The sequence below is a fragment of the Alternaria ventricosa genome (genome assembly GCF_023758065.1).
Source record: "Alternaria ventricosa strain BMP 2768 chromosome Unknown scaffold_1, whole genome shotgun sequence".
Taxonomy (NCBI): Eukaryota; Fungi; Ascomycota; class Dothideomycetes; order Pleosporales; family Pleosporaceae; genus Alternaria; species Alternaria ventricosa.
In genome coordinates, this window is record NW_026055681.1 from 1,838,145 (window position 1) to 1,863,959 (window position 25,815).

General features: G+C 53.1%; 12 protein-coding genes across 12 annotated transcripts; 8 read left to right on the plus strand and 4 right to left on the minus strand.

Moving 5' to 3' along the window:
* Nucleotides 1-181: 181 nt before the first annotated feature.
* Nucleotides 182-2,446, plus strand: J4E93_000631 (uncharacterized protein; the record flags this gene model as incomplete). Its single annotated transcript, XM_049338590.1, has 1 exon — nt 182-2,446. One exon carries the CDS (start codon nt 182-184, stop codon nt 2,444-2,446), a length of 2,265 nt encoding a protein of 754 aa, XP_049204475.1.
* A 552-nt stretch (nt 2,447-2,998) lies between these two features.
* J4E93_000632 (uncharacterized protein) lies at nt 2,999-4,315 on the minus strand (the record flags this gene model as incomplete). Its single annotated transcript, XM_049338591.1, has 4 exons — nt 2,999-3,018; nt 3,450-3,830; nt 3,885-3,902; nt 3,961-4,315. The coding sequence occupies 4 exons, from the start codon at nt 4,313-4,315 to the stop codon at nt 2,999-3,001; spliced, it is 774 nt and encodes a 257-aa protein (XP_049204476.1).
* Nucleotides 4,316-4,542: 227 nt separating this feature from the next.
* Nucleotides 4,543-5,238, minus strand: J4E93_000633 (uncharacterized protein; the record flags this gene model as incomplete). Its single annotated transcript, XM_049338592.1, has 1 exon — nt 4,543-5,238. The coding sequence occupies one exon, from the start codon at nt 5,236-5,238 to the stop codon at nt 4,543-4,545; it is 696 nt and encodes a 231-aa protein (XP_049204477.1).
* Nucleotides 5,239-6,777: 1,539 nt separating this feature from the next.
* J4E93_000634 (uncharacterized protein) lies at nt 6,778-7,531 on the plus strand (the record flags this gene model as incomplete). The annotated part of the gene is made up of 2 exons (XM_049338593.1): nt 6,778-6,981; nt 7,031-7,531. 2 exons carry the CDS (start codon nt 6,778-6,780, stop codon nt 7,529-7,531), a joined length of 705 nt encoding a protein of 234 aa, XP_049204478.1.
* Nucleotides 7,532-7,739: 208 nt separating this feature from the next.
* J4E93_000635 (uncharacterized protein) lies at nt 7,740-8,766 on the minus strand (the record flags this gene model as incomplete). Its single annotated transcript, XM_049338594.1, has 3 exons — nt 7,740-7,850; nt 7,901-8,360; nt 8,420-8,766. The coding sequence occupies 3 exons, from the start codon at nt 8,764-8,766 to the stop codon at nt 7,740-7,742; spliced, it is 918 nt and encodes a 305-aa protein (XP_049204479.1).
* A 602-nt stretch (nt 8,767-9,368) lies between these two features.
* On the plus strand, nt 9,369-9,759 carry J4E93_000636 (uncharacterized protein; the record flags this gene model as incomplete). The annotated part of the gene is made up of 2 exons (XM_049338595.1): nt 9,369-9,473; nt 9,529-9,759. 2 exons carry the CDS (start codon nt 9,369-9,371, stop codon nt 9,757-9,759), a joined length of 336 nt encoding a protein of 111 aa, XP_049204480.1.
* A 239-nt stretch (nt 9,760-9,998) lies between these two features.
* Nucleotides 9,999-12,250, minus strand: J4E93_000637 (uncharacterized protein; the record flags this gene model as incomplete). The annotated part of the gene is made up of 3 exons (XM_049338596.1): nt 9,999-12,033; nt 12,106-12,175; nt 12,226-12,250. The coding sequence occupies 3 exons, from the start codon at nt 12,248-12,250 to the stop codon at nt 9,999-10,001; spliced, it is 2,130 nt and encodes a 709-aa protein (XP_049204481.1).
* Nucleotides 12,251-13,119: 869 nt separating this feature from the next.
* J4E93_000638 (uncharacterized protein) lies at nt 13,120-14,043 on the plus strand (the record flags this gene model as incomplete). Its single annotated transcript, XM_049338597.1, has 1 exon — nt 13,120-14,043. One exon carries the CDS (start codon nt 13,120-13,122, stop codon nt 14,041-14,043), a length of 924 nt encoding a protein of 307 aa, XP_049204482.1.
* Nucleotides 14,044-14,111: 68 nt separating this feature from the next.
* On the plus strand, nt 14,112-16,252 carry J4E93_000639 (uncharacterized protein; the record flags this gene model as incomplete). The annotated part of the gene is made up of 2 exons (XM_049338598.1): nt 14,112-14,119; nt 14,293-16,252. 2 exons carry the CDS (start codon nt 14,112-14,114, stop codon nt 16,250-16,252), a joined length of 1,968 nt encoding a protein of 655 aa, XP_049204483.1.
* Nucleotides 16,253-17,795: 1,543 nt separating this feature from the next.
* J4E93_000640 (uncharacterized protein) lies at nt 17,796-18,715 on the plus strand (the record flags this gene model as incomplete). Its single annotated transcript, XM_049338599.1, has 3 exons — nt 17,796-18,083; nt 18,136-18,335; nt 18,400-18,715. 3 exons carry the CDS (start codon nt 17,796-17,798, stop codon nt 18,713-18,715), a joined length of 804 nt encoding a protein of 267 aa, XP_049204484.1.
* Nucleotides 18,716-21,658: 2,943 nt separating this feature from the next.
* Nucleotides 21,659-22,948, plus strand: J4E93_000641 (uncharacterized protein; the record flags this gene model as incomplete). Its single annotated transcript, XM_049338600.1, has 3 exons — nt 21,659-22,024; nt 22,372-22,494; nt 22,544-22,948. The coding sequence occupies 3 exons, from the start codon at nt 21,659-21,661 to the stop codon at nt 22,946-22,948; spliced, it is 894 nt and encodes a 297-aa protein (XP_049204485.1).
* Nucleotides 22,949-24,470: 1,522 nt separating this feature from the next.
* J4E93_000642 (uncharacterized protein) lies at nt 24,471-25,256 on the plus strand (the record flags this gene model as incomplete). The annotated part of the gene is made up of 1 exon (XM_049338601.1): nt 24,471-25,256. One exon carries the CDS (start codon nt 24,471-24,473, stop codon nt 25,254-25,256), a length of 786 nt encoding a protein of 261 aa, XP_049204486.1.
* Between the last annotated feature and the right edge of the window lie 559 nt (nt 25,257-25,815).

The following is a 25,815-nucleotide window of genomic DNA, read 5'->3' on the forward strand; positions in this document are numbered from 1 at the left end:
GTGCGAGTGGATCCTGGACCCGTTCCCGCTAGTCTCTGGGACAACGGCCGACAACAAACACGCTCGGCAGTTCTTCAACGTCTGGACATCCTTGCGCGAACAACCTTCTTGGAACCAATCGCGCACACAACAGCTTGAATATCCTTACATATTACAAGATTGCATATCACATATCCTCAACATGGCGCGTCTACGCAAACCGAGCCCGAACGAACCCAGTATCTTTATGCCGCCGTCCGAGACGAGAGCGAGCCGATCCAGCCCTCGAAAAGCCACACTACGATACGCATCATCGCAAGAAGATGACAGCTCGATACTTGTGCCAAAGAGGTCGAGGCGCACCGCACAAGACATCAGCATATCGCAAGACGAAGAGCACTCCTTCCGCATACCATCGATAGCAACGCCCAAGGATGCGATCAGCCCCCGCAAACAACGAGTGTTGCGACCGGTCGAGAGCAATAGCCGACTCCTTCGAAAATTGAGTGACGAAAGCCTGGCAAGCCCAGAGAAGAAACAAAGAGAGCGGAGAGTGCGAAGTGGAACAACAGATACAGATGTGGGAAATAGGAATGGACTCATGTATGCCAAAAGCCTGGCTAGAAGCGTGGTAAAAAAGCAGAACAAGAAGGGCAAGATCAATGTCGTAGGAGAAGTCGAGGCACAAGAAGCCGCCCAGAGGTCACGAAGCAGAGAACACAAGAGCACAGAGGAGGCAGTCGCGCAAGACGACGAGGATGCCGAGGCCGAAACAAGTCTGTGGTGTGGCGATGAGGAAGCAGAGACACAAGAAGAGGTCGCTGAACCAGTCATCGAGATCAGCGAGGATGATGAAGAGGACGAGCCTGTTGTAAAGTCACGAACAAACCAGCGACAACCGCGCACACGGCGCGTTGTATCTGACAGCGAGGAGGACGAGAGTGAGCTAAGCGCACCACAGCCTACCAAGCAGCCTCAGCGACCAATCTTCAAGATTCCCGAACTCAAACCGCCGACTGATTTGACTTCCATGCGACCGCCACATCGAAAGGGTCATAATACGATATCAAACTGGGCGCAGGAGGTTGTCGACCTCACCGACTCGCCAGAGGCCCCGGAATCTTTCGTGCTTCCTGAACGCACCCACGCCCGATCAAGCTCTTTCGCAGCATCTTCTCGGCCCACTAGCTCAGCATCGAATGGTCCGCTTGCGATTCTTACGTATTCGCCCACACCTACCAAGCAACGCTCGCCCCGCAAAGCTCCGCCCATCTCGCGACCAGCCACTCCTCCCCTAGCACCTCACAGTCCCACCAAGCTCGTCTCGCCCTCCAAAAAGAAGCCCGTGATCCCCAAGGCGGCCGATCTAGACGGAAGACCAAGCCTTGACGCGTTCTGGAATCCTGCAGCTGTGAACGACTGGACTGACCGCCACTCGCCAGCTAAGCAGCTCGTGTCGCCCAAGAAGCAGAAATGGAGGGACGACATAGTCAAGATGATGGAAGGTGTTGCTCTAGAAGACAGCAGTGACGAGGGTTACGAAAGCCCCAGCGAGAGCCCCAAGAAGAAGCCCACAATTCGGAAACCAGCTAAGGAAAAGACACCAGAGACTGAGCAGGTCCCGAATGTCAAGCAGATCCGTGAGCAACGCAAAGCCTTCGCCGAACGCAAGCACGCCATAGCCGAAGCCTTCCTCATCGAGCTCGACACCACAATCTCATCAGGTCGCATTCACGAGCTCTCGAAACCCACAGGTGGTATCAAGCTCGTCTGGTCCAAGACGCTCAAGACAACAGCCGGTCGCGCGAATTGGCGTAGAGAGCAGATTCGCATACGAACCGGTCCCCTTCCCACCGACACGCGCGTTGAGATCCGACACCACTGCTCCATCGAACTCGCCGAGAAGGTCATTGACGACGAGGAGAGGCTTTACAACGTACTTGCGCACGAGTTCTGCCACTTGACCACGTTCATGATAAGCGAAGTGCGCAACAACCCCCACGGAGCAGAGTTCAAGTCCTGGGGTCGCAAAGCTACCGTCGCGTTCGCCAACAAAGGCGTCGAGGTCACCACGAAACACTCCTACCAGATCGAATATAAGTACGTTTGGGAATGCATCTCCTGCGGCTACGAGTTCAAGCGTCACTCCAAGTCCGTCGATCCGGCGCGACACTCATGTGGCAAGTGCAAGGGCAAGCTCGCGCAGACCAAGCCCACACCTAGGGGCGTTGGCGCTAGTGCTGCTGTAGGCAAGGATGGCAAGAGGGAGAAGAGCGAGTACCAGGTCTTTGTCAAAGCCAACTTTGCGCGTGTGAAAAAGGAACTTGAGGCCGAGGGCAAGGATGCGCAGATGGGCAAGGTGATGGAGGCTGTGGCCAAGCAGTATAGAGAGAGGAAGGGTGCGGGTAGTAGTAAGGCGAAGGAGATCATTGATCTAGAGGCTGCTCTGGATGATATGAAGATCTAGATCTAACAGTTAACGAATGAAGTGCATGAACATCTCTAAGCTTGTGGGTCGTGCGTCTTTGTGTTCTTTCGTGTTGGGCTGCCTAGCAAAAACGCAAGTCGCTTAAGAGTGTTGTGGAAAAGTGAAAAGAGGGATGCAAAAAGGTGATGTTCTTTGCTAAGGCAAAAAAAAGATGTAGGTCGTCAACGGGCTCTCTAAGGCTCCTACGCTCAAGCTCCACAGGGTCGTAATACGGCCACGAAGGGCTCCCTGCAGATGTCTGCTACCGAGATTCGAACTCGGGGCAATGGCCTTTACACTCGCTCACAGCGAGTAGGATGGTTACGCTGTGAACAACCATAGCAGACTGCTTGATGGAGAATTTGAGAATTAAACATTACATATAGTTGATTCAAATCAAAATACAAAGTTGGATATGGGGATGCTGCAGCGCTGATTGAATAGTGAATGCGAGGCGATGTTCATCCGTTTGTATGGGGTGGAGAAGTGAAGGTGAAGCCGGCGATGGGAAGTGCGTGCGGAGTGAACAAATCTTAGAGCAGGCGTACAGCTCTACTTGACTACATCTGAAGCTAAAGTTAATAAGTGTTAGATAAGTTTAAGATATATATTAGACTAGATGTAGTACATTAGTAACAAGTAGACGTGCGCTGTATGTATACATTATTCTAGTAACTTAACTTTAAAACATTAAATAAGAACTAACATCCTCCAGCCTACCACAGCAACCTCCACTCCAACAGACCAAAGTGAGGCCAAAAGGTCCTCACCACACTCTACCTAGACTTATAGCGCCTTGACTTAGGCCTCCAATACCCCTGATGGGTAGCGAGAAACCGACCCTTCTTCTGAGCCTCTGTCGGCTCATATCCTTCCTTCTCAGGAGCATCTGGCAACTCACCATCAACCCCATCTACCGCTGTATACACCCAGGTCTCATCTATATGCCCAGGGCACTTTCCACAGAACTTCATATACGGCCGGTTCCATCGCCCACACGCACAGCACCAGTCCCCGTCGTACTTGGCCCGACACGGCCACGGTTCCTCTATACCCGGGCCGGGTTCTTGCACGCGGACACTGTCCTTTCGGACACCATCACACGGAACACCACCTACTCCTCCCACGTTGCCTCGGCAGACATCCGTATACTTGCCGTTCCAAAAGCCGCAACGGCAGAGCCAGTCTTCTGCTCGAGGTATGTATGGGCCGGGAAGGCGGCCTGCTTTCTTGGCGGCGCGCTTTTCATCCCGTGCTGCATTAGCAGCGAGCTTCTTCTCCGCTACAGCGGCAGGACAGGGCTTTCTGGGGTGGTAGTCGCTACTCGCACACGATACGTGGCACCCCGGATCGGGGTTCGGGTTGCGGTAGGCTGTGACGGGGCCTGGCAAGGTGGGTGCAGTCGGAGCTGCAGTTGGTACGACTCGGGGTACCTTACGGCTGGTGGCGGATTGGTCTATAGATATATTAGTTCACCATGTCTATCAATAAGACCATTGATCAGAGAAACGTACCAAGCTGGGAGGTGTCTTCCTCCGCTTTCCTCTTCCGCTCACTCCTCGCCTTCTCCTCCTCTTCCTCTTTCTTCTTCCTCTCCTCTTCCTCTTGTTGTTGCTGCTGCTGCTTCTGCCAATCTTCAAATGTGGCATCCAGGCTCGCCGAACTCGCTTCGCTGCTCAAGTATGAGCGACAAAGGATTTCAAGGTAGCACGCCACTTCTGGATCAGCAGCGGCCTTTTTGCGCATCCCGCGCACCTCCTCACCAAGCTCTTTCATTTTGCCCGCAGGCAGGTTCTTCGCCTTTTCCAGCAGCGTGTTGAGGTATTTGCCTTTTACGGCAGGCGCCGGGGTTCCACTTGCGGAGGGCATTGTGATATATGTATGGAAGAAGAAGAATTAAACGCGTGTGATGAGAGGAGAGATTGGAGCAAAGTATGGAGGATGCGACGCTGAATATTTTTTGAGGTGAGCGTTTGTTGTGTGTTGACACTATTCCACTGTCACTCACGGTGAGGAGCGCCTCCTCACCGCAACGCGTCACCGTGCAATTTCCCTTTCACCTCGAGAAAGACACGAGCTATTCCAGAGCCCTTACTTCAAACCTCCGTTCTCCTTGATACCCATAGCAACCCTCTCTCGACCTGTCCAACAAACCATGGATCCTCGTACGCTTCATCAAAATGACCCAAAGACGTAAAGAATATCCTTCCACCCTCGAACTCCTGACACCATACCAACGGATGATCATCTCCGTGTTTACCTCCTTGGAACGTCTTCGGATCACCTTTGAGCAAGATCTGGAGGTTCTTGTTCTCTCTTGGATGAGTGTGGAAGTTATACCATTCGTCCTTCCAGCCCTCACGCCCACCACAGCAGTTCATGATCTGGTGTTTCTGGCCAGACTCTTCAGGAACGATGGTACCAGGCTCAGGATCGGGATGCATGTCGAAACCTGCCCCGACCAAGTTCGTGTAGTATTCGTTGCCTTGCATAGCTGCAGCTGCGCCATGGATAGCTACGATACCGCCGCCATTCTTCACCCAGGTCCTCAAAGCTTCTAGTTCGGATGGGGTGAAGATGTCATCGCCGATGTTTTGCAGGAGGACGATGACTTGATATTGTGCGAGAGAAGACGAGGTGAACAGCGAAGCGTCTTCACTAGCTGTGACTTTAAAGAGGTTCGTGTCGCTGGCTAACTTGTGGAACATGCGGATACCAGCTGGGATAGAGTCATGACGGTAGCCTGTGGTCTTGCTGAAAACGAGGACGTTAAATGCTGTAGTTTTGGACATGATTGCGCACTGTCTGGGCGGTTGTCTATGAGGCTTCGACGCTTCTGCGTGACCTGGGAAGTTATACTGTTGTATAGCGCTACCGAGGATATGTGGCTCATGGAATATCAACTGAATTAGGCTGATTTACCATCTACCGGCGGCACATGACGTCATGCATATCAGCGCGGGCTGGAGACTAGCCCTGGAGGTACAGTGAGGAGCTGGATCCAGGTGGCTGCCCAGGTGGCCGAGGCCCTACGTGCAGTGTCGGGATAAAATACGGCGCAGGGTCCAACATCTTGCACAATATTGGCGCCTTTGTTCACTCATTCCCTCAATGATCTGTAGAATGTAGCACACAGTGCATGGAGATGTACTTATGACCCTTTGGGAGAAGGCACCTCCCAGCTGGCGGAGATGTTGGAAGACGCGACACGATGCTAGCGCACTTACCCTTGTCGACGCGCCATCCCGGTTCCGCTTCCCCCACTTTTCCATCACGTAGACCCTTCGGCATCACCACCGTTGTCACCATTCTCGTCTGCCACTCCTCGCAAGACTCACAGACAATATATTCAAACACTGGTAGCTACCCTGCATGTCACTTAGACTGTAGCTTTAGAGGAAAGCGTTAGGTTCATCTGAGCAGACAAACACCGCATCCTAATATCGAAACCTGGACTACTCCCATTTCAGCACCCTTCACATCAGGCAGAGTCAAACACTTTCACAAGAAGCCGATTTATAGATTATCTTGGATCATGAACACCGGAGCAACGGGATCAACCCACCTCGGCGACGTCCCATATCCCCCTCCACCCGAAGCATGCGAGGGCGAAGCACCTTCAATACTCGAACTGCCGCCTGGAGATTACTACATCCGAGAGTTTCTAAGCCTGCTAGAACCCACACATGCTCTGCGAAAACATGGCTACAACTTTGCACAGTTGACAGACGAGGAGATTCATCTGAAACGAAGATGCAGTAAATGCAATCAAAGTAAGTACATGCTCAGTGCCTGGATAATGCACATTGATTCTGAGAGTATTGCTAAACTCCTGGTAGCTATCCAACAGCTTAGCAAGGGCCTGCAACAAGCCATAACGCGCCGTAGTCAACAACTTCTCTCACATCCACCGGACCCCCCCTACAAGACATTGCCAAGTATGATCGTACCATACGAGAACGGTACCTCTGGATTTCAGTATTGCACAATAGAGTGTCACTACCACTCGGCACCAGTTGACCGTGCTACAAAAGTGAGCGCAGTCTGGCCCTACTTTGCCTAACCCAACTAATCTTGTTAGTGCTGGTTGTGTTGCGGAAAGCACGTCTCGGAGGCCCAGCCATGTAGGACTTCCGACAAGCACAGGATACGCGAATATCGACCAGGTGAGCTCGAACGCCTACATCAATTCCAACCGACTCCATCTTTCCGTCATTGGGATGCGGACCGCAGGATGAACGCCAAATTTGCCGTAGCGATCGATTGCGAGGTATGTTCTAGCGCTACAGAATTTGTGTAAAACATACTGACATTTCACTCCCATTCTGAAGATGGGAACAGCTCGGAGCGGCGATTCTGAACTCATTCGCCTGAGCGCCATCGATTACTTGACCGGCGAAGTGCTCATCAACAACCTTGTCAAGCCTGATCAACCAATGCAACATCTCAACACAAAGTGGTCAGGCGTTACTTGGGATCAAATGAATGAAGCTGTCAGAGAGAAGACCACGCTGAAGGGGAAGGCAAGTCACTCCGTAAGCAAGCTGAAGAAAAACATGTACTGACTTCGTACACTAATTCTAGGTTGGGGCGAGAAAACTGCTGTGGAAATTCGTCGGTCCAGACACTATTCTCGTCGGACATAGCGTTCATAATGACCTCAAGGCACTGAAGTGGATACACACAAAGGTGGTAGACTCTTACGTCGTAGAGCACAGGATCATTCAGGAGAAGAAGGCAATCGAAGCCAGAGAAAAAGAGCTTAGTGAAGAGGCGGCAAGAAGGGTGGAGGAGTGCCTTCTGGAGGTCACAGGACTAGCGACGAGTAGCATGCTCAGCCCATCGACCGATGCCCAGACAATAGGCGACTCGACCAACCCTACTGAGGGTGAGCCAAAGAAGAAGAAGAAAAAGGGCACGGGTGATCTGGCGTTGAAGACACTGCTGAAGAAATACCTGGACACGGACATTCAGACCAAAGGCAATAAAGGTCATGATAGCTTGGAAGATGCAACTGCGGCGCGCGATCTAGTTCACTGGATGGTTATGCGGAGACTCCAGGAGAAGTATGGCGTTCTGATGTAGCAGGGGCTGGAAGACGTTAGTTCTTTTTCGATGTTTTTACGTCTAATTACTAGAATAATGTATACATAGAACGCACCTCTACTTGTTACTAATGTACTACATTTAGCGCAATGCATACCTTAAATCCACCCACGGTTAGCACCTAGTAACTTCAGCTTCTCATTGTAGCCTTCGGCACTCCGAAAGGCTGGACTGGAACAATATACGACTACAACTCAGTCTTTTCAGCATCAACATTCAAGTCCCAATCAATGCCACCATCTTTGCCATAACGCTGCTCCAGCCATTCGTTGCACTTCCTGAAATGACCATTGTCAAACTACATGTGGTTAGCACTCGGATCATGGCATGTCGGGACGCGGTACTTACGAAGCCTCTCGCCGCACTTAGTGGGCTAGGATGTACGCTCTTCAGCACAAGATGCTTGTCCACCGGGATGCCCTTAGTCCTCTGCTGCGCCGGACTGCCCCAGGCCAGAAAGACGACACCGTTCGTCCGCACCTTGGCCACCGTATCGATGACCTTCTGCATGAGCAGCTCCCAGCCCTTGCCCGAGTGTGAGTTCGCTTCGCCGCGACGCACAGTCAAGCAGGTATTGATGAGCAGAACACCACGATCAGCCCATGGAGTCAGAAGACCACCCTTGTTCGGGGGTCGCTTGTAGTCTGGGTATTCCTTCTCGAGGGCTTTGTAGATGTTCATGAGCGAAGGCGGCGCAGGGTTCGGTGGACGGATGGAGAAGCAGAGGCCGTGGGCTTGGTTGGGGCCGTGGTATGGATCTTGGCCTGTGATGACGACCTTGACGGTGTTGAGGGGTGTGTGTCGCGACCTGACCAGTATTAGTCTTCGTTACTCAAGCTGGCACCCGGAATATATGGGAAACCGTACCAGGAGTACACGTCCTTCATCGGCGGGTATACAGTCTTTCCACTATCCAACTCCTTCTTCAGGAACCTTTTCAATTCGAGGAATTGTGGAGTCAGCAGCACGTCCTTGACATGCGGCAGCCAGCTCTCGTGTAGGGTGTCGAGCTCAAGTTGCAGCAGCTCTTTCTGCTCGTCTGTGAGTTTGGCGATCCATGCCTCTCTATCGAACTTTGCAGCTGCAGCAGATTGTTTGGGCGGCGCATTGGGGTTGGGTTTCGGGGCTCCAAAGAATGCGGTAATGCTGCCATTCTGCTTGGGCTTCTTGGACGCGTCCGTGGCCGCTGCCGCTGCTTTGCGCTTTAGGCTCATGGTGGCACTGTCAATCGATGTAGAATATGGGGTCAGTGGAGAAGCGTGGAGCAACGAAGATAATAGCAAGGAAACTATGACGAGTCGTAAGAGTATCGCGACGATTGCAAGCATGCTCCCAGCCCCAGAGATTCGCGTCGGGGACGTGACGTCGGACACGACCTGTCATTTCCGCCCGAGCCCGTTGATTGGCCGCCGCGTGGCACAGCAACACGTGAGTACGCGCGACGCGTTTAAATCACGTGACATGACATCACACCCTGCCCTGACACAGTCCGCAGCATGGCACAAGGATGCAAGCAGGCTGCAGTGGCTTCCCCATCAAGATGACCGTTTTTCCGGCAAATCAGACGTGAGCGGACGTTTGATCGACACTAACATGCCTCGAGGTGGAGACTGAAGCCTGATGCAGGCTCACCTGCAGGCGTGCTGCCCGCATTTGTGACGTGTTGCCTAGGGGAAGCAAACAGGAGCGCATACAGGTGAGGGGGATATAAACAGACCTACTTCGTCTTTGCTTCTTTTCTCATCCTACAACCAATCTGACCCATCTTCTCAACTACAACTCTCAATCAGACGTCTTTCAAACAACATCAACGACAATGGCTTCTTCCAACCCTTCCAACTTTGCCAACCTCCCCAAGGACAAGCTCAGTGAGATTGCCGCCAAGGGTGGCCATGCCTCTCACGGCTCTGGCAACAGCGACGTAAGTTGTGCCGGATACCCTCACTCTAATGTGCAGTGACTGACCTTTTGTGAAGGCCACGTCCACCGGCAGCAGCGGCAATGCTGACCGTAACCCTGACGGTACCTTCACCAAGGGCTCAGACCTCGCAAAGGAGCTAGGCGCTCAAGGTGGCCATGCTTCCCACGGTGCTACGGACTCCACATCGAACAGCAGCGAGCCAGGCCGTAACCCAGATGGCACATTCAAGAAGGGCAGTGAACTTGCGTCCGAGTTAGGCACCCAGGGCGGACATGCCTCCCACTAGAGGCAACACGTATCTTGTGCCTATCCTTCAGTACGACCTTCATCATATGTCCATGAACGACAGCCCGGCGTGGAGGAAGATATCTGGACATTAGGGTACTATCATGCAGGGCCATAAGCCTAATCACGAGACCATGAATGAATGCAGAGAACAGTATATGACTCAGTTGTTCATCTCGTAACGTGCTACATGTTGTGATGCTTAGGTCTCGAGGGACTCACATACATCTACAGTGTTTTCTAACCGCTATAGCCCAAGGCGTCTAGTTCCTTCTTGATCTGCTTCTCGGTGCTGATCTTCTTGACCTGGGTGTCCTCTAGTTTCTCTCCGCCGGCTTGACGCATCTTCAGCTCGTCGATGGCGCGCATCTTCTTCAGCAAGCCCCTGATCTTCTTGTCCTGAGGGTTGCCGCCATCACCAGGGCTGGTAACGGTGAGGTCAGGGGGAGGACCCTGGCTCTCGGTCTGGATCGGAGGAGGGGCCTGGGCCTGAGCTGGAGCTTGCTGACGTTGCTGCGCAGGGTTCTGGCGCTGGTTACCGTCCGGACGGGCTTGACGGTTTGGGCTGTTGCCAAAGTTGCGGTGCTGGCTGGCGCTTCGTCCTTGCTGCTCGTATCCGCTCTTGCTGCGACTGCGCTGGCGACGTTCCGGGCTACGTCCAGCTCCGTTGGGTGCATTGGCACCGTCAGCGCCGAGTCCAGCAGCCTTGTCAGCAGCCTCGCGGGCCTTCTTGGCCTCGCGCTTCTTCTTGTTCTTCAAAGCCGCCTTCGAGAGCTCTCCATCGCCATCTTGAGCGCCGGTAAGACTAACACCGCCGCCGGGGGCAGCACCCGGTGGAAGTGTCTCAGCGGCTTCCGCTCCTGGTACCTCACGACGGCGCGGCTTGCCAAATCCATTGGCGAAGCCAACGTTCGTGGACGAGATACCAGTGTTGGCATAGGCTGCGCCTCCTTCATCTTCACGCTTAAAGTGTAGGGGTGTAGCGGTTCCACGCGCTCCAGGGGGACGGTAGGCACCCGCAGGCTTGGACGGTGTCTTCTGGGTGCTGAGGTAGGCGAGCGCAGACGGATGCGGGGCCGGTACGTTGGTCAAGGGGTCGGTCAAAGGGTACATCGAGGTCGGCTGAGGGCGCCAGACGACGTGGTAGAGTTCGGCCATGTCCTCGTTGTACATAAGGCCGCCGCTGACGTGGTAGATGCGAACGCCGTTGTCAACACGAAGACGCGGGCTAGTAGTTGCCGTAAGAATGTGCTGCCCATCCGGACTCCACGCGCAATAGGTCGAGTTGGAGGTCTTGACGTGGCAGACTTTGGCGAAGTTCTTCTCAAGATCGTAGATGTCCATATCTCCAGCTAGATTACCAAAACCGGCGACGATGACGAAGCGACCGTGTGGACTGAAAAGGATAGTGTTGCGTGGGCCTAGGTCGAAGCTGTGTTGTGCGACCGCGCGCTGGTTGAAGATGGTAGTCTTTGCGGGCATGTAGCCATAGGTGACACCGAACTCCTTCGAGTTTGGCGACCAGGAGACGTCGTGAATAGGACCCTCCTTGTCGAGCTGAATACGCGAATCGAAGGTGCCGTTGGCGCTAAGAATGTACATGTTGGTCTCGCCGTAGTAGCTCTTGTTCGTCTTGTCGACCTCGGTTTGGGCTAGGACAATCAAGCTGGTACCGAGATCGTTCCACTTCAGCTGGACCTTGTCGCCCTTGAAGAAAGTCTTCTGGGATACCGGCTGGGTGAATTGAGGGACTTGGAAGACCTTGACAGCAGCGGGCATACCCTTGCGCTCCGGAACAAAAACGGCAACTGAATGGTTCTTGCCTGGGGCGAGCGCCATGTCGGTCACTCCCTCCACGCGGAGCTTGTTCCAAGGGTTGCGCAAATCGCTCGACTGGAAGAACTGCACCTCGTTTGTTACAACGCGCGCACAGTACTTCTCGTCGGACGTGTACTGCAAGTTCCAGCCACTCTGGTTCTTCTGAACGTATTCGCCGATGACTGCCCGTGATCCGTCATCTTCAGCTTCGTCGGAGAGCGTCTTCCAGACCCGGAGGTTCTTCGCCGCGTTCCCGTCTTCGTCCTTGGACGGGCGCTGCCATGTGATGAGGTATGTGCCGAGCGGGGAGAAGCCGAGCTCGTAGACGTTCGGTGTGGGGAGTGTGGTAATGACGTTGCCGACTGAGGCGTCAATCACCGAAACCTGTTCAGGTGTTGCCCATGCGAAGTACTTGCTATCGGGCGAGTAGCAGCAGCAGCGAAGGTTGCCTTCGGGTCTGTTGTGCAAGTCAGCGTGAGAACGAGACGTGGATGTGCGCGAGAACTTGTTGTGTAGTCCAGACACTTACCGTACGAATCCTGGAAGAGCCTCATACACTGGAGCAGCGTTGAAGATCCCGATGCCCTTGGCGGAGCGGTCTGCGAGTCTTGTTAGCGTGTCTCACCCCGACTGTGCGGAGGGTGCGTACAAGCCAACTGTGTGGGAACAGCCATGATAACTAGTAAAAGTCACAGGAAGTTGTACAAGTGGGCGTGGGGCAAGGTGCTGGTGGTCGCGAAGTCTGGCTCACTGCTGAGCTCGGTTTTGTGGGTTGGCGATGAGTAAGGCTAAGACAGGAACACGTCGGGGTGTGGGTATGGATTCGAGTGTGACGTAGTTCCGGGACTTTATAGGCCAAGGGCAGACTTTGGGCGCACGCAGCGGCAACGGGTGGATCGTGGAGGGAAGGAGGAACACGCGTCAGGGAATTGAAGGGTGACCGTGTGACAGCGTAGTGAAGGCGATGGCGGCCGTCGAGAAAGAAATCCGTGGGCATGCGCGCTAGTGCTCGGGGAAAATGCGGGCCGCTGGCGTTGGGACTGTGACATCAGCCTCGCCAGCACATGATGGAGGGAGCAGCAGAGTGAATGATGCGGCTGTGCACGCATTGGCGCTCGAAACTCCTCTTCTGAATACATTTTCTGACTGCATCGACGTCACCGAGTCTAGACCGATCTTGTGCCGCCTGCACAGAAGGATTCGAGATTGAATGATCTGCGGCCAGCTTTCCCTAGCAAGAGCCGCGAATCGAGAATGCATCGTCGGCGTCGTTTCGAGTGCCAGGGACTGATGTATTATTTCATACTCCCTCTATCTGCTTAGATACTAGGAGATCCCGTATTTTGTACAAACATTGCGTAGGGTCAATCGTTCGTGATATACCAACGGCGAACTCCATGTCTATCGTTATCGCGCCGGTAGCGCCATAAGCTCCCGAGCTCCCCCAACTCCACAGACCCATCGTAGCTTCCGTCCACGTCCCTTTGGACGCCGTGCCGCGAAGATGCCGACCTCGATGCCCGCCCCCTCGATTCGCATACCGATGGAGCTTCTGACTCCAACTGCTTTCGCGCAGTTCGGCGCTGTCATCGAGAACCCGACCACATCACCGTCCGCGAAGCTGCCTATCCCGCAACGCGTACCACCGCCGGACGCCGTCGCCGCCAATCAGGGCTCAGCCACCAAGTACCTCGATGTCACACACATGTCCAACTTGTACAGCCTTGCGCCGAGCAAGAAATCTGCCAAGGCAGTAATGAACATGTTTGTTTGCTCGCCGCGGAACCTCCGGCCACACGAGCCGAGCATAAGCATGCCTAGCTCGTGGGGAGACCTGGACCTAGATGAGGACGAGGAAGGATGCGGGGACTTCCAAAGGCAGCTATTGGACGTTACCATTCTCGAGAGACATCCGTTCACCACGCAGACATTCATACCTATGGGCTTGTCGCAGCAGGAACGGCACACACAGTATCTTGTCATAGTGGCTCCAACACTGCCGGCAAGCGCGTCGAGAAGGCACACAGGCAGAGCGCCGCCATATCCTACACCCCACATCGAACGTAAAAGGAGTGTCATGGATATCTTCGCGCGCGCGAGGCCGAGCCCGTACTCGAACGAGACTGTGCCTACCCAGAGCCAGTTCTCACGGCTGCACCCCTCAGCGCGACCCAAGGGACCTGGCTTGCCAGACCTCAAGAACCTTCGCGCCTTTGTTGCAAACGGCAGTCAAGCAGTGACATACGGGGCTGGGACCTGGCATGCGCCGATGATTGTGATTGGGGACCGGCCGATCGACTTTGTGGTCGTACAGTTTGCGAATGAAGTAGGCAACGAAGACTGTCAGGAGATCGTGCTGAAGCCAGACCAAACCGCTTCCGAGGGGGTTGTAGCCATGGTGGATACCGATTCGGCTGGAGCTGTGCAAGTCAAGGCTGGGGTTGGCTCTGTGAAGGCTAAACTGTGAAGGCCCTGCCTGATCTCATTCTTTTCGACGGGTTCATCTGCTCTGATGTGATCTAATACTACATTATAATGCAAGCGTTGATGAGAGGGCGGAGGGTTCAGAAAAGACCACAGCTGTAGCATGAACGAGGCTCTAACATATAAATGGACAGGCTATGGCTTCCAATAAACGCTTGAATCCGACAAGCCTTTTACTTGTCGCAATCGCACCTCGGTAGCTGCTACTGCAAGTATGACATGGATGAACCAGATCTCGCTTGTTTTACCGCATCGAAAACATAGGGCCTCCCGTTGCTCCATCTCACCCTGTCGGAACCAATAGGAAGAATGGAGTCCACTATACGTGCCGCGATTTCTTCTACTCTCGATGCCTAGAGCTCCGTCTATACAACTACACATCACTCAATCGCGAGTTCCTCCAGCCCACGAGTGGTTCTCACGTCCGTACAATGGAAGAAGCGGATCTCGTGATCATAGGTGCAGGCATCTACGGCCTCACAACTGCTCACACATACCACCACCTGTACCCTTCAGCCAAAATACTCATTCTCGACTCTGCGCCATCCATCGGCGGACCATGGGCACCGAACCGTGTGTTTCCCGGTCTCCGGACCAACAATCTGTGGGGCATGTACGAACACCCTGATTTCCCTATGGATGAAGAGAAGTTTATGGTGAAGAGGGGAGAACACATTCCTGCCGCGAAGATGTTCGACTACCTTTGTGCTTTCATGAAATGGGCCGATGTAGAGCAATTCTTCAGGGGGCGAACGACTGTTGAGATCATCGAGAGGGATGAAGATGGGGAGGGATGGGTTTTGCATTGCGCAGCTTCTCCGTTGAATAAGAAGGGCACCCGGATCCAAGCGAAGAAACTGGTCATCGCAGTCGGTACCACGAATAAGCCGCTGTTACCGGATTATCAAACATCGACAAACTTCAAATCATTGGTCATCCATGCTGCAGACTTCCCGGAACATCACGAAGTCATTGCGAAACCCAGCAAGCATACCGTCGTTGTGGGATCTGGAAAGTCAGCGTGGGATGTAGCGTACGCATGCGCTAGCCAACCATCGGCTACAGCGACCTTACTCATTCGCCCTGATGGCAACGGCCCGGTATGGATGGCCCCTAGTCATGTCACACCATTGGGAATGTGGCTGGAGAAATTGGTACATACACGTTTCTTTGGCTTCATGTCTCCTTGTCCGTGGGCGCCCACGACGGGGATCGAAGGCTGGCTCCGCTCCTTTTTCCATCGCACGTGGCTCGGCAGGAAGATAGTGGGTGCTTTCTGGAACATACTTGGCGAAGATGCGATTGCACTGAATGGGTTGGACAAACACCCTGAGACGAAGAAGTTGCGGCCTTGGAGAGGCGCTTTCGAAGTCGGCAATGCGCTATCGATTCACAATTACCCTGATAGCTTCTTCGATCTGGTCAAGGAAGGAAAGGTCAAAGTCATCGTTGACGAGATTGAAAGCCTGTACGGAGAGCGACAGGTTGTACTTAAGTCAGGGAAGGTGCTAGAGGCCGACGCAGTCGTTTGTGCAACAGGCTGGCAAAAGGGATACACCTTCCGCTTCGAACCTCAAGAGCTGGAGAAGCATTTGGGCTTGCCCAGTACACTTGCACTCACGCAGGAAGAGACGGCGCTTATACGAAAGTCAGAGGAAGCTCTGTACACTGAGTACCCTTACCTGAAGGAGAGAGATTCGAGCCGTATACATCATCCTGATCCCTCCCTTCGTTATGCTGAACAGCCTTCTTCAAACGCCCAACCGTACCGCCTACATCGTTTCATGGTCCCACCAAAAGCGATGAAAGAACGCAATATTGCCTTCGCAGGTGCAGCCCACTGTCTTTTTACCTTCCCGTGCGCATACATCCAGAGTCTCTGGATCACTGCCTATTTCGACGGTACCTTGTCTCTGCCCACATCATCAACTAAGGCACTTGAGGAGACATATCGGAACACGCAGTACTGCGTCCTCCGCGGCGCGATGAGCTACGGGCATACGCTACCCGACCTTGTCTTTGATACGATGCCTTACCTTGACACACTGCTAAGAGATTTGGGTATGCAGGAGCGGAGGAAGGGTGGAGGTGCAAGAGAGTGCGTGAGTAGCTATGGCCCGGAGGACTATCGCGGACTGCTGGAAGATGCCGAGGTAAGGATGAGGACTAGGAAGGGCTCTCTGAAACAGTAAAGTATGTCGATGTTCGGCTTGAGAGACTGCAGTGAGTGTCTGAGGGTGCGTAGTGGCTGGCAGAAAGTGGTTTGATGTGTTCATTAGTTTGACATGTGATAAGCGAACAAATTCAATGTGAAGCCAAAAGGTCTTGAGAGCTCCCACAGCTGTGCTATACATGTGCCTGAATTAACTCGTGGCATCTCCACCTATCGCGCGGCGAAGCACTACCTTGCAGCACGCAGCACATCATCCCTTCATCACCTAGGCAGACATCACTGTATGCATGTACGGTGTTGCGAGAAGCGTAGGCTTTGCGAGTTTGCAAGATATCGTTTCAAGAAGGCGCGAGAGGTGAGGTGCTTGCTCCAGCCTTCGCTAACCTGTACTTCTCGCATACCAGGGCGGACACACCTCGCTCATACCTGTCCATGATAAATGACGCAGTGGGGGCAAAGTTCTTGCCACCTACTGTTAACAGGTCTCTTCCGTCTGATTAGGTCGCGAAGTCCGCGTCCATACGAGATGATTCAGGTGTTGTGGCGATCGCAGCAGGTAGGGCGGAGTGTTTCGGAGGGAATGTGCAGGGGCCGGGCCGCATGCCAAGCCCCACCCTCACCAGTAACTGCCTCTTCGAGACAGGCCTCACAGGGAGACGATGCTCCCACACCAACCATTTGCTATCTCGCATATCGCGCCCACGACTGCAATATAAACGGAAGCTTGGTAAGGCTTGGCAACGAGTCCATGGGGGAGACCGCCGGACGCTGCAGGCCACTCGTCATTTGTAGTCGCAACTGCTAGATCTTATCGCAATCATCGATCTCCCACCGGATGAGCCAATTATAGGTGCTATGTAGGTCTTCACCTAGGATCTTCATCCGTGTAACGCCATAAGGCAGATCACCCGGCACCGGCACCGGCGTAGTCTCAGCCTAGAGGCTGGAGATTTGTACTGCCACAGCAGCACCTGACTGGCCTTCCGCCTATGTTTCCCAAATTTCTTTTCCCTCCATCTCGATGGCACCTGGCGTTCACCGACGTTGGCACGTGAAACCAGCCACTGCCGGCCGAACTGGGCACAATACCCCCTAGGGCCGGAGACACTACTATGCAGAACCAGTTGTACGATAGTGTGCTGAAACAGCTTCCCGTTTGGCGACGAGCGCGGGTTCTCCGGGGTATCGATAGTCATGCAGTAGATAAGCACCACATCGACGGATGGCTGCATGAAGGATGCTAGGCTGTAGAAGGAACTTATAACTGCAACAGTACCAATCACCGCTGTACACTACTTTTCTCCTTCTACATGCAGAAGGAGCATCGAATATCCCCTGTTCTAGCGGTCTTGGGACCTTTGGCACACCTGGACCACACGACAACAATGTGGCAAGGTTGGTGTATACCACCATATCGAAGTCGCAAGACTAGAGAGTGACCAGTCGAGTACAAATAGGAGGCTGTCTTCCTCTCATTCTCAGGCCAGTCCTCATCAGAGAACCAGCAGTCTTTCGCTTCCAGCTTCAGTCCCACTCCAGCTTTCCGGCCAACCTCCTTCAAGATGCAGATCAAAGATCTCCTCACCGTCCTCGCCATCCCAGCGGTGGTACTCTCCGCAGCCATCCCTCAGGATCCCACTGAGATCCCCGACTGGGAGAACGGCAGCCAGGAGGACATTGTCGGTGGAACAACCGCCAGCGCGGGTGAATTCCCCTTCATCGTCTCCCTCCAGCGCTCTGGTTCCCACTTCTGCGGTGGCACCCTTCTGAACGCCAACACCATTCTCACTGCTGCTCACTGCGCTGTTGGCCAGACTGCCTCCAGCCTCTCAGTTCGCGCTGGTTCCAACGTAAGTTTCCACCTTGATCACGAGATTTGTTTAGGCTAACACATGAATCCAGAGCCGTACCTCCGGCGGTGTTGTTGCCCGTGTTTCCTCCATCAAGGTCAACCCTGGCTACGTCGCGAGCACCTACAACGGTGATATCGCCATCATGAAGCTGTCCACCTCCATTCCTACTAGCTCCACCGTGTCGTACGCTACGCTCCCCGCGTCCGGATCTGACCCTGCTGCTGGAACCACCCTCACCGTTGCTGGCTGGTAAGTTTTGTCATTCTTATCCGTGCAGAGTCTATCCGAAACACATAGCTAACTTTCAGATTAGGGGTACTACCTCTTCCGGCGGCCAGTCGCTCCCCGTCAACCTTCTCAAGGTCGACGTTCCTGTCATCTCTCGCAGCTCCTGCCAGTCCTCTTACGGAACCTCGGCTGTTACCACCCAGATGTTCTGCGCTGGTTTCTCTCAGGGTGGAAAGGACTCTTGCCAGGGTGACTCCGGCGGTCCTATCGTCAACAAGTCCACCAAGGTCCTCCTCGGTGCCGTTTCTTGGGGTGATGGCTGCGCTGCCCCCAACGCCCCTGGTGTGTACGCCAACATTGGCCAGGCTACTCTCCGTAGCTTCATTGCTGCCAACTTGTAAAGTGTTTAACACTTGGTGGAGACCAGGAAGCAAACGAGTATCGCAAGGCTGGGAATGGTGGTGACAGAGTGGAGGGAAAACTGAAGTGACGATCGATAAGATTCTTGTATATACAGCTTATAGCCAGTTTGACTGTCACATCCTTAGCTATGTCTTCACTCCTTGACTTTTCCTTCTGTGAACATGAACCCAGTCTATACTCGTCATCTGGTATTAATAGAAGGGAACTGGAGCTGACAGAATGAGCTTCGTGCAAAGGAAGATTTCAACACGCATCTCTTTGAAGTGTACCTAGGTACACTGCCTTCAGGTCTTGTTTCCTCCAGCTATTACTTTACTGTAGACGCCAGTGCACCTGTTTAGTTTCTTTCTTGTGTAAGGTGGTCGTATGGCGCGTGAGGAGAGGGGCGGGGGATAGTCCGACCTCGGCCCCTGTCCAGGTGCGCGGTCAATTGATCTAGCCTTTCTCGGAACGAACGGCGTCATCACATCTCCCCTAATCGACTTGACACGCCTTTATCCTCAACGGCTGCGCAGTGAACCCCTGATCTGTGCCACCATGTCTTCGCGACTTCTTAAACTTCCGCGGGAGCTTCGAGATCTTATTTATGGTTACGTTCTCGTATGCGATGTGATTCCCGTTCAAAGCGCAGCCGTCCTATCGGAAGCCCCAGCTTGCCGCAGTACCCGTGGGCTCGAGAAAGCTTACCCGTTGAGACGTCTACGCGCCCACCGACGGATCTGGCTGACACCTCGCTTCGACATTGGTCTGACCTCCGCGGAGTACGACTCAAGGGATGGGCCTACGAACATCCGAATGACATATCAACTTGCAATTCCATCAGACACGTCCTCCAACCACATCGAAATTCGGTTGCTGCAAACATGCCGGCAGATCTATCACGAAGCTAGAAAGGTCTTTTATGGACAGAATATCTTCAGCTTTACGGAGAGCCTCAGCATACCGACCGCTTTCGCGTTCTTGTGCGACAGGCCTCCCGAATCCCTCAAGCTTATTTCCTCCATGGAGCTTGCTTTAGTGGAAGCGAGCAATATGAGAGGCACCATCGGAGCTCATTATCCCGTTCTTCGCAGGTCAACAGACTCGCTTGTGCTGCAATTCGCTTATAACCACTTCACGGACCTCTGTACTCTCTTGTCCACCACGCGTATGGGGTTACGGAGGCTTCGTTTAATGATCAGCAGTTCTCATCAGCGCTATGACACTGCGCCTTCTTCGGCGGAAGAGTGTTTGTTGTGGGAAGCACAGATGACCGTTGGGCCAAGACCGTGGGTCGCTTCCTGGATCGAACCGTTGTTGAAAGTGGAAACGCTCGAACACCTCAACGTACATTGGAAATTTGATCGTCCGCGGCTGCGAAGAGTGGCAGATACAATATCTCACATGCGGCGCCACATGCTTGCAGAACCACGAAGCAAGCTAGCGGATGGATCAGGCTCATGCGTCGATTCCAGGCTTGACTTCCAAGTGCACTACCGAGTCGCCGTGCAGGATGGCATATCCGTCAGCCGTGAATTTTCCAGAATAGAACTGTTCAACAGCGATTGCGAGTCAGAAGATGACAGGGTTCGATCGAGCGAGGAAGACTTGACGACCGCTTGGCAACGACAGGTCCGAGAGACATTCATGGCTTCAGGATGTCTTTAGACTAGGTCTTATCAGCAAGGTTCTGTTAGGAGAATAGTTTCACGTCGTGGTGGCTTCATAAGCGCATTGTGACACCACAGGATGTACCTCGGGGCTGAGACCTCGGCATGTAATTGGAGATTCGTAGAGTTCTGAAAAGAAAGATCGTGCAGCGACGCGATTGTCAAGCAAGGAGCTCGTGCCAAGTGTCCTCAGTTAGGTTAGTGCCCCGCTTGGTACAACGTAACCCCTGCAAGCTGACGATCCGCAGGCGCATTCCAAAATATCCACCTCAGACCTGGGCATAGGAGGCACAGCATGATAGAGGCGATGTTTGCTCAATCAACTACGCCGCAGTACAATGCCGATTGTTAAAATGCTGTGCTTTCTCAGCTTTGGTCAAAACTTACCTGTAGCTCTCAGCCGCGCGTGCTAACACGAATTACCAAGATCGTGCGTTTCACTCGTACGGTCCGTCCAAATGTTCAGCTTTCCAGGGTCCAGCCTTCCATTCTTGAGGTCCTCATCATGGTCTGAGCAACCCCTTCATTGTTCCAACATCTCCCGAGATCCTTTCTCACCTTGTCCACCGGCTACCATGTCGTACGGTATCATCGAGCTTGCGCACAGCAAGGTGCTGGTCGCGACACTAGCGTTGGCAACTCACCATGCTCTTCACCGAACCGACTGGGATAATACCTTTCACACAGTCATTGGAGTCTGGACTGTCGCATTTGGAGGCATTGCGACTCTCGAATATGTTGCTGATGCGCCCACCAAATCTCCTGGTGTCGCAATGCAGCTTGCGGCAAGGACGGCAACATTCTATTTCGCCATCTTAGTTGCCAGCATATTACTGCATAGGGGATTCTTCCATCGCTTGCGGAAGGCAAGCGCTTCGTTGACGTTGATCAAGTAGTATTTGCTGACAATGCGAAGTTTCCTGGCCCCTTCCTCGCCCGATTCTCAAAGTTATACGGTATCTCGGTCGGGGTACTTTCGACCAACTTCCAGTATTTCTCATGGCTCGACTCTTTACCCCGACAGTACGGAGAAGACGTCATTCGTACTGGTCCTAGAGGTGAGCCCAAGACAATGAATGTGTAAGTGGCACAGACACTGACTTTGCCTGTCCAAATGTAGAAGTCACGGTCTACTGCGCTGACGCCGTTCCTCTGATCCACGGAGCAACTTCGAAGTGCAAGAAGAACACTATATATGACAGTATTTCCCAAGTAGCAGGGCGTTCTCTTCATTTCACAACTAACAAAGATGAACATCGACAGAGGCGCAAGATGTGGGATCGTGCATTCAACGCGAATGCTCTCCGCGAATATGAGCCTCGCTTGAACCGCCATGCTCTTGCTCTCATGTCCAAGCTCAAGGAACAAGCTACGCGATCTTCAGTGCGAATTACCGACTGGGTCAACTTCTACAGCTTTGACGTCATGGGAGATGTTGGCTTCAACCGCAGCTTTGATATGGTGGAAAAGGGCGAAGAAGACCCTGTCATCAAGCTATTACACGAAAGCCAGGCGCCCATAAGCATCTTTGCACACATATCTTGGGCTATGCGGCTCATAGCACTGACGCCCGTCGGTTCTGGACCCCTTTTTGAGCATATAGCCTGGAGTGCAAAGGTTCTCGAAGAGCGGAAGAAGGTACGCATATCATGGTCATGACCTCCGTCTCAACGAAGTTTGCTCACGAATGCCAGAATACACCCAAAGAGAAGGACGTTTTCTCTTCTCTATTGGACCCAAATGACGACCGGATAACGCCCGAAATGAATTCTGATTCGCGGCTTCTGATCATAGCTGGCAGGTAAGCAATCTCCATGCAGGACTTGATGCCGGGCGATACGAGGTTCTGCCTAGATACGGCATTGCACTTGGTCCTGTTGCAACCCCCAGATAAAGTCCCGAATACTGACACAATCATCAGCGATACCGTGGCTGCAACTTTATCATTTCTCTTGTGTGAATTGTGCAAGAATCTCGAGACCCAGGCCAAGCTTCGCACTGCCATTGATGAAATCGAAACGAACAAGGGGCATCTTGATGTTGAAGACGTCACCGAGTGTGCTTACCTGGACGGGGTAATCAACGAGACTTTGCGCCTTCATCCTGCTGTGAGTATACTCCTTAGGAGGCCCTCATTGACATCATTAACATATTTAGACACCCTCCGGAGCGCAGCGCGAGACACCACCCGAAGGAATAATCCTACCCAACGGCACATACATACCCGGCAAGATCAACGTTTGGATGCCGTTCTACAGCCTGCAACGCGATCCACGATACTTTGAAGAGCCGCTATCCTTCATGCCAGAGCGATGGACCGGCGAACGACCTGGTGCTGTCATCGACAAACGTGCCTATCTGCCTTTCTCCATTGGACCGTACAACTGTATTGGACAGAAGCTAGCCATGATGGAACTGCGCAGTGTCACTGCCAACCTTGTTCGATCATTCGAGATCTCTTTTGCCGAGGGTGAAGATGGCAGCACGATCGAAAACAAGACCCGGGACTGCTTTACCATCAATGTGGGGAAGCTAGATGTCAAACTCACGCCACGGTACTGAGGTTCCGCGGAAAAAGAGCGTCGTGAATTTGGTTCAACTTCGTCTATGCTGCTATTACCCTTTCGTTGTTCTAGGCAAAGTAGGCATCTTAAAAGTAACAGCTATCTGTTCTCTCCATGAAGCTCTCGAAAGTGATTCCAAAATGTCCGCTCTTGTCTCATCTCAACCTTCTTTACACATGCTTGCTATACACGTTCACTCCCTGACAGAGGAGACATACTTTCACATGCTCCACGACGTCATCCACACTATCGCATTTCCCACACTTTCCCTCCACGTGCGACCGCTGCCTTGCTTTTGCGAGTTTTCTGAGAAAGTCCTCTCGACACCGAAAACACTGCCAGTCTTGATCGCATACACAACCTCGGTGTCCCTCGCCCAGATCCAGGATCGACCTCCTCGCGCAGAACCCGCACACTGGCACGCGCGCTCCTTCCGTCATCAGGAGATTTCGCTCGAAGTCTCGCTCTACCTGCGCATGATGCGCGACACGACAGCCATTGCAGACCAGGAAGGCACCCCGCTCGCGAGCGTGTGTTGCACAGGGTCGCAACTCACCGAAATGGCGCTTCATCCCCGGGAGCAACTTTTGATCGCATGCTACTCCCGCATCGCGTCTTGCCAATACTCCAGCGCGCTGCCTACCCCGGAAAAAGACCGCGTAGTCGGTAATCCTCTGCTTCATCCGCAACGCTTCTTCCCAGTCATCTTTTTTCTTCCTGTTCCAAGCTTGAACGAGGTCTGGATAGTTGGCGGCGACGAAGTCTTTTCTTGCAGAGAGCGGTGGGGTTGTCACGACGCCGGCATTGTCGGGCTCGAAGCAGATCACGTCTAGATGTTGGGTTATGACGTCAGTCTGTGTCTCGAATGTATTTTGTGCAGGTTACATTACAGTAGGCGCCTTGATCAGCGATAATCGCAGTGGGTATGGGTCGCGGAGCGGAGGAGGGCGTGATCAGTCCGACGCTTCTGTGGACCGCCTCGATGTCTAGTAGAGACTCTGAGTTGGACATCGTGGTTGAGCTAGAGAGAAGCGGGGTGGATACGCTGGATGTCAGGACTGACAGTGAGGTGGATGTCTAGCGAAGGTCACAAGTTCTCGGAGGTCGCGTACGCTATATCCGTAAGACCTTTACCCGCTTACTCTCACCTGGACTTACATCGGTCTAGTTTTCACTTTGCGAGTGACCCACAATGCGACTTTTCTGTTCCATGGTTGGACGCTCGTAGTGCCTGGAGCCATACATGGGCGGGCATCCACTCCCTGTAGCACTGCGCTGAAATATTGTCGACGAGCCTCGAACGATTACTGCAAAGCCAAAAAAGAAACCGAAAGACGTCAAAAAGCTGAATTGAAGTTGCGAGATGCTGTGCGAACTCTACGTCACCTAAAGTGGCTCGCTCGCGTCGCCACAAGGATCTACTATTGTCACAAACGCGACTTCAATCTTTGCGATTCTACCTTTCGTTTCAAATTCCTTTTCCTTCTTCCACCTCGGACTGACAGCATATTACCTACAATATGGCGGAACGCGATTACGGCGCTTCGCTATCTACAGTAACGGAAGCATCTAACATTATCTCGGTACTCAAGATCAACGTCGACGCATATCCATACAGTATCACCAGACGGCGTCCTCGTCACAACGCATCTGACGCGGTCAAATCTCCTCCGGACGCTTCCAAATTCAAAGCACGATCAGACAGCCTGGTGACCGGCACTGAAGCGCGCCAGATTGCGAAAAAGGTCAGCGATTCTACCGTCACTCTACCGGCGTCCGGTAGTGACCAGCCCGCTCCCAACTATGGTCCTTCGTGCTACTTCCGAGACAGCTTCTTTACCTTCAACCCCAACACCGTAGACTTGAACAGAATCGGCATTACGTACGAGTACGGCGACTACTATTACATCTGTCTCGAACTACCACATCCCTCCTCCGGCGTATTTATGGAGCAAAGCGGCTTCGTTCCCCGCAGCGTTGTTGGACCTTACCTCGCGGCCGAGTGGGCATCGCTTACGAAGGAGCATATTGGAGAATATGGGATCGCTGTCTACGGTGACGACAGAAGGTGGAAGGTTCACGGTCAAGTCCTGCGGGCTGTGCAAAATAGCTGCCGCAAGACGGCAACAGCCCTGTACCACACGCCTGGGTGGCTCAGTCAATGTGATGAAGAGGAAGTGAGGTATAACCTTGGTCGGTGGTTTAAGCAGGCAGTGCACTCGGTCTATCTTCACGAGAAGGAGAGGACGAATCCAACTGACGAGGAGGCAGACAAGTTCATGGAGGAGTTTATGGTGTTCGATTAGCGAGCATGGGCAGTACATGAGCAGGTTGGCTACAACCAAGATCTTTGCATTGTATCGGGATGTGTGAATGGCTTTTGCAGGATGCGGAGCCAGTGATATTGGTATTGAACTTTTCACAGGTCATATGAGCATCCAGTGCTTCTGGCGGGTGGCCGCACCATTCTTCCTGGGTCTTCTTAGATCCCATGGTCAACAGTGCGATAAGTTTCGATTCAACTCATCCATTTCCGACCTCATTAGGACCTTTTTGCTTTGCATTTATTGTGAAAAAGCCAATCGCACTACTAGAACGAGCTATTTCCCATCAGGAATATTCTCATTCACTCGGTTTCATGACTTTGATCGCTACCTAGCAGGGGGCTACACCAGACTGGGACTGCCTCTACGAGCTATACAATACTTGCCCATGTACTCTTGCAAGGGCACAGGATCGTATTCGATAGAAGTGAATTCATATTCAAGCTGTGATCACCTTCTGGTGCCTAACGCATGTTACAGGTGACACTTCCCGCCACTTTCCTCTCTAGATATATACTCAGCTACTATGCCCACATAATGT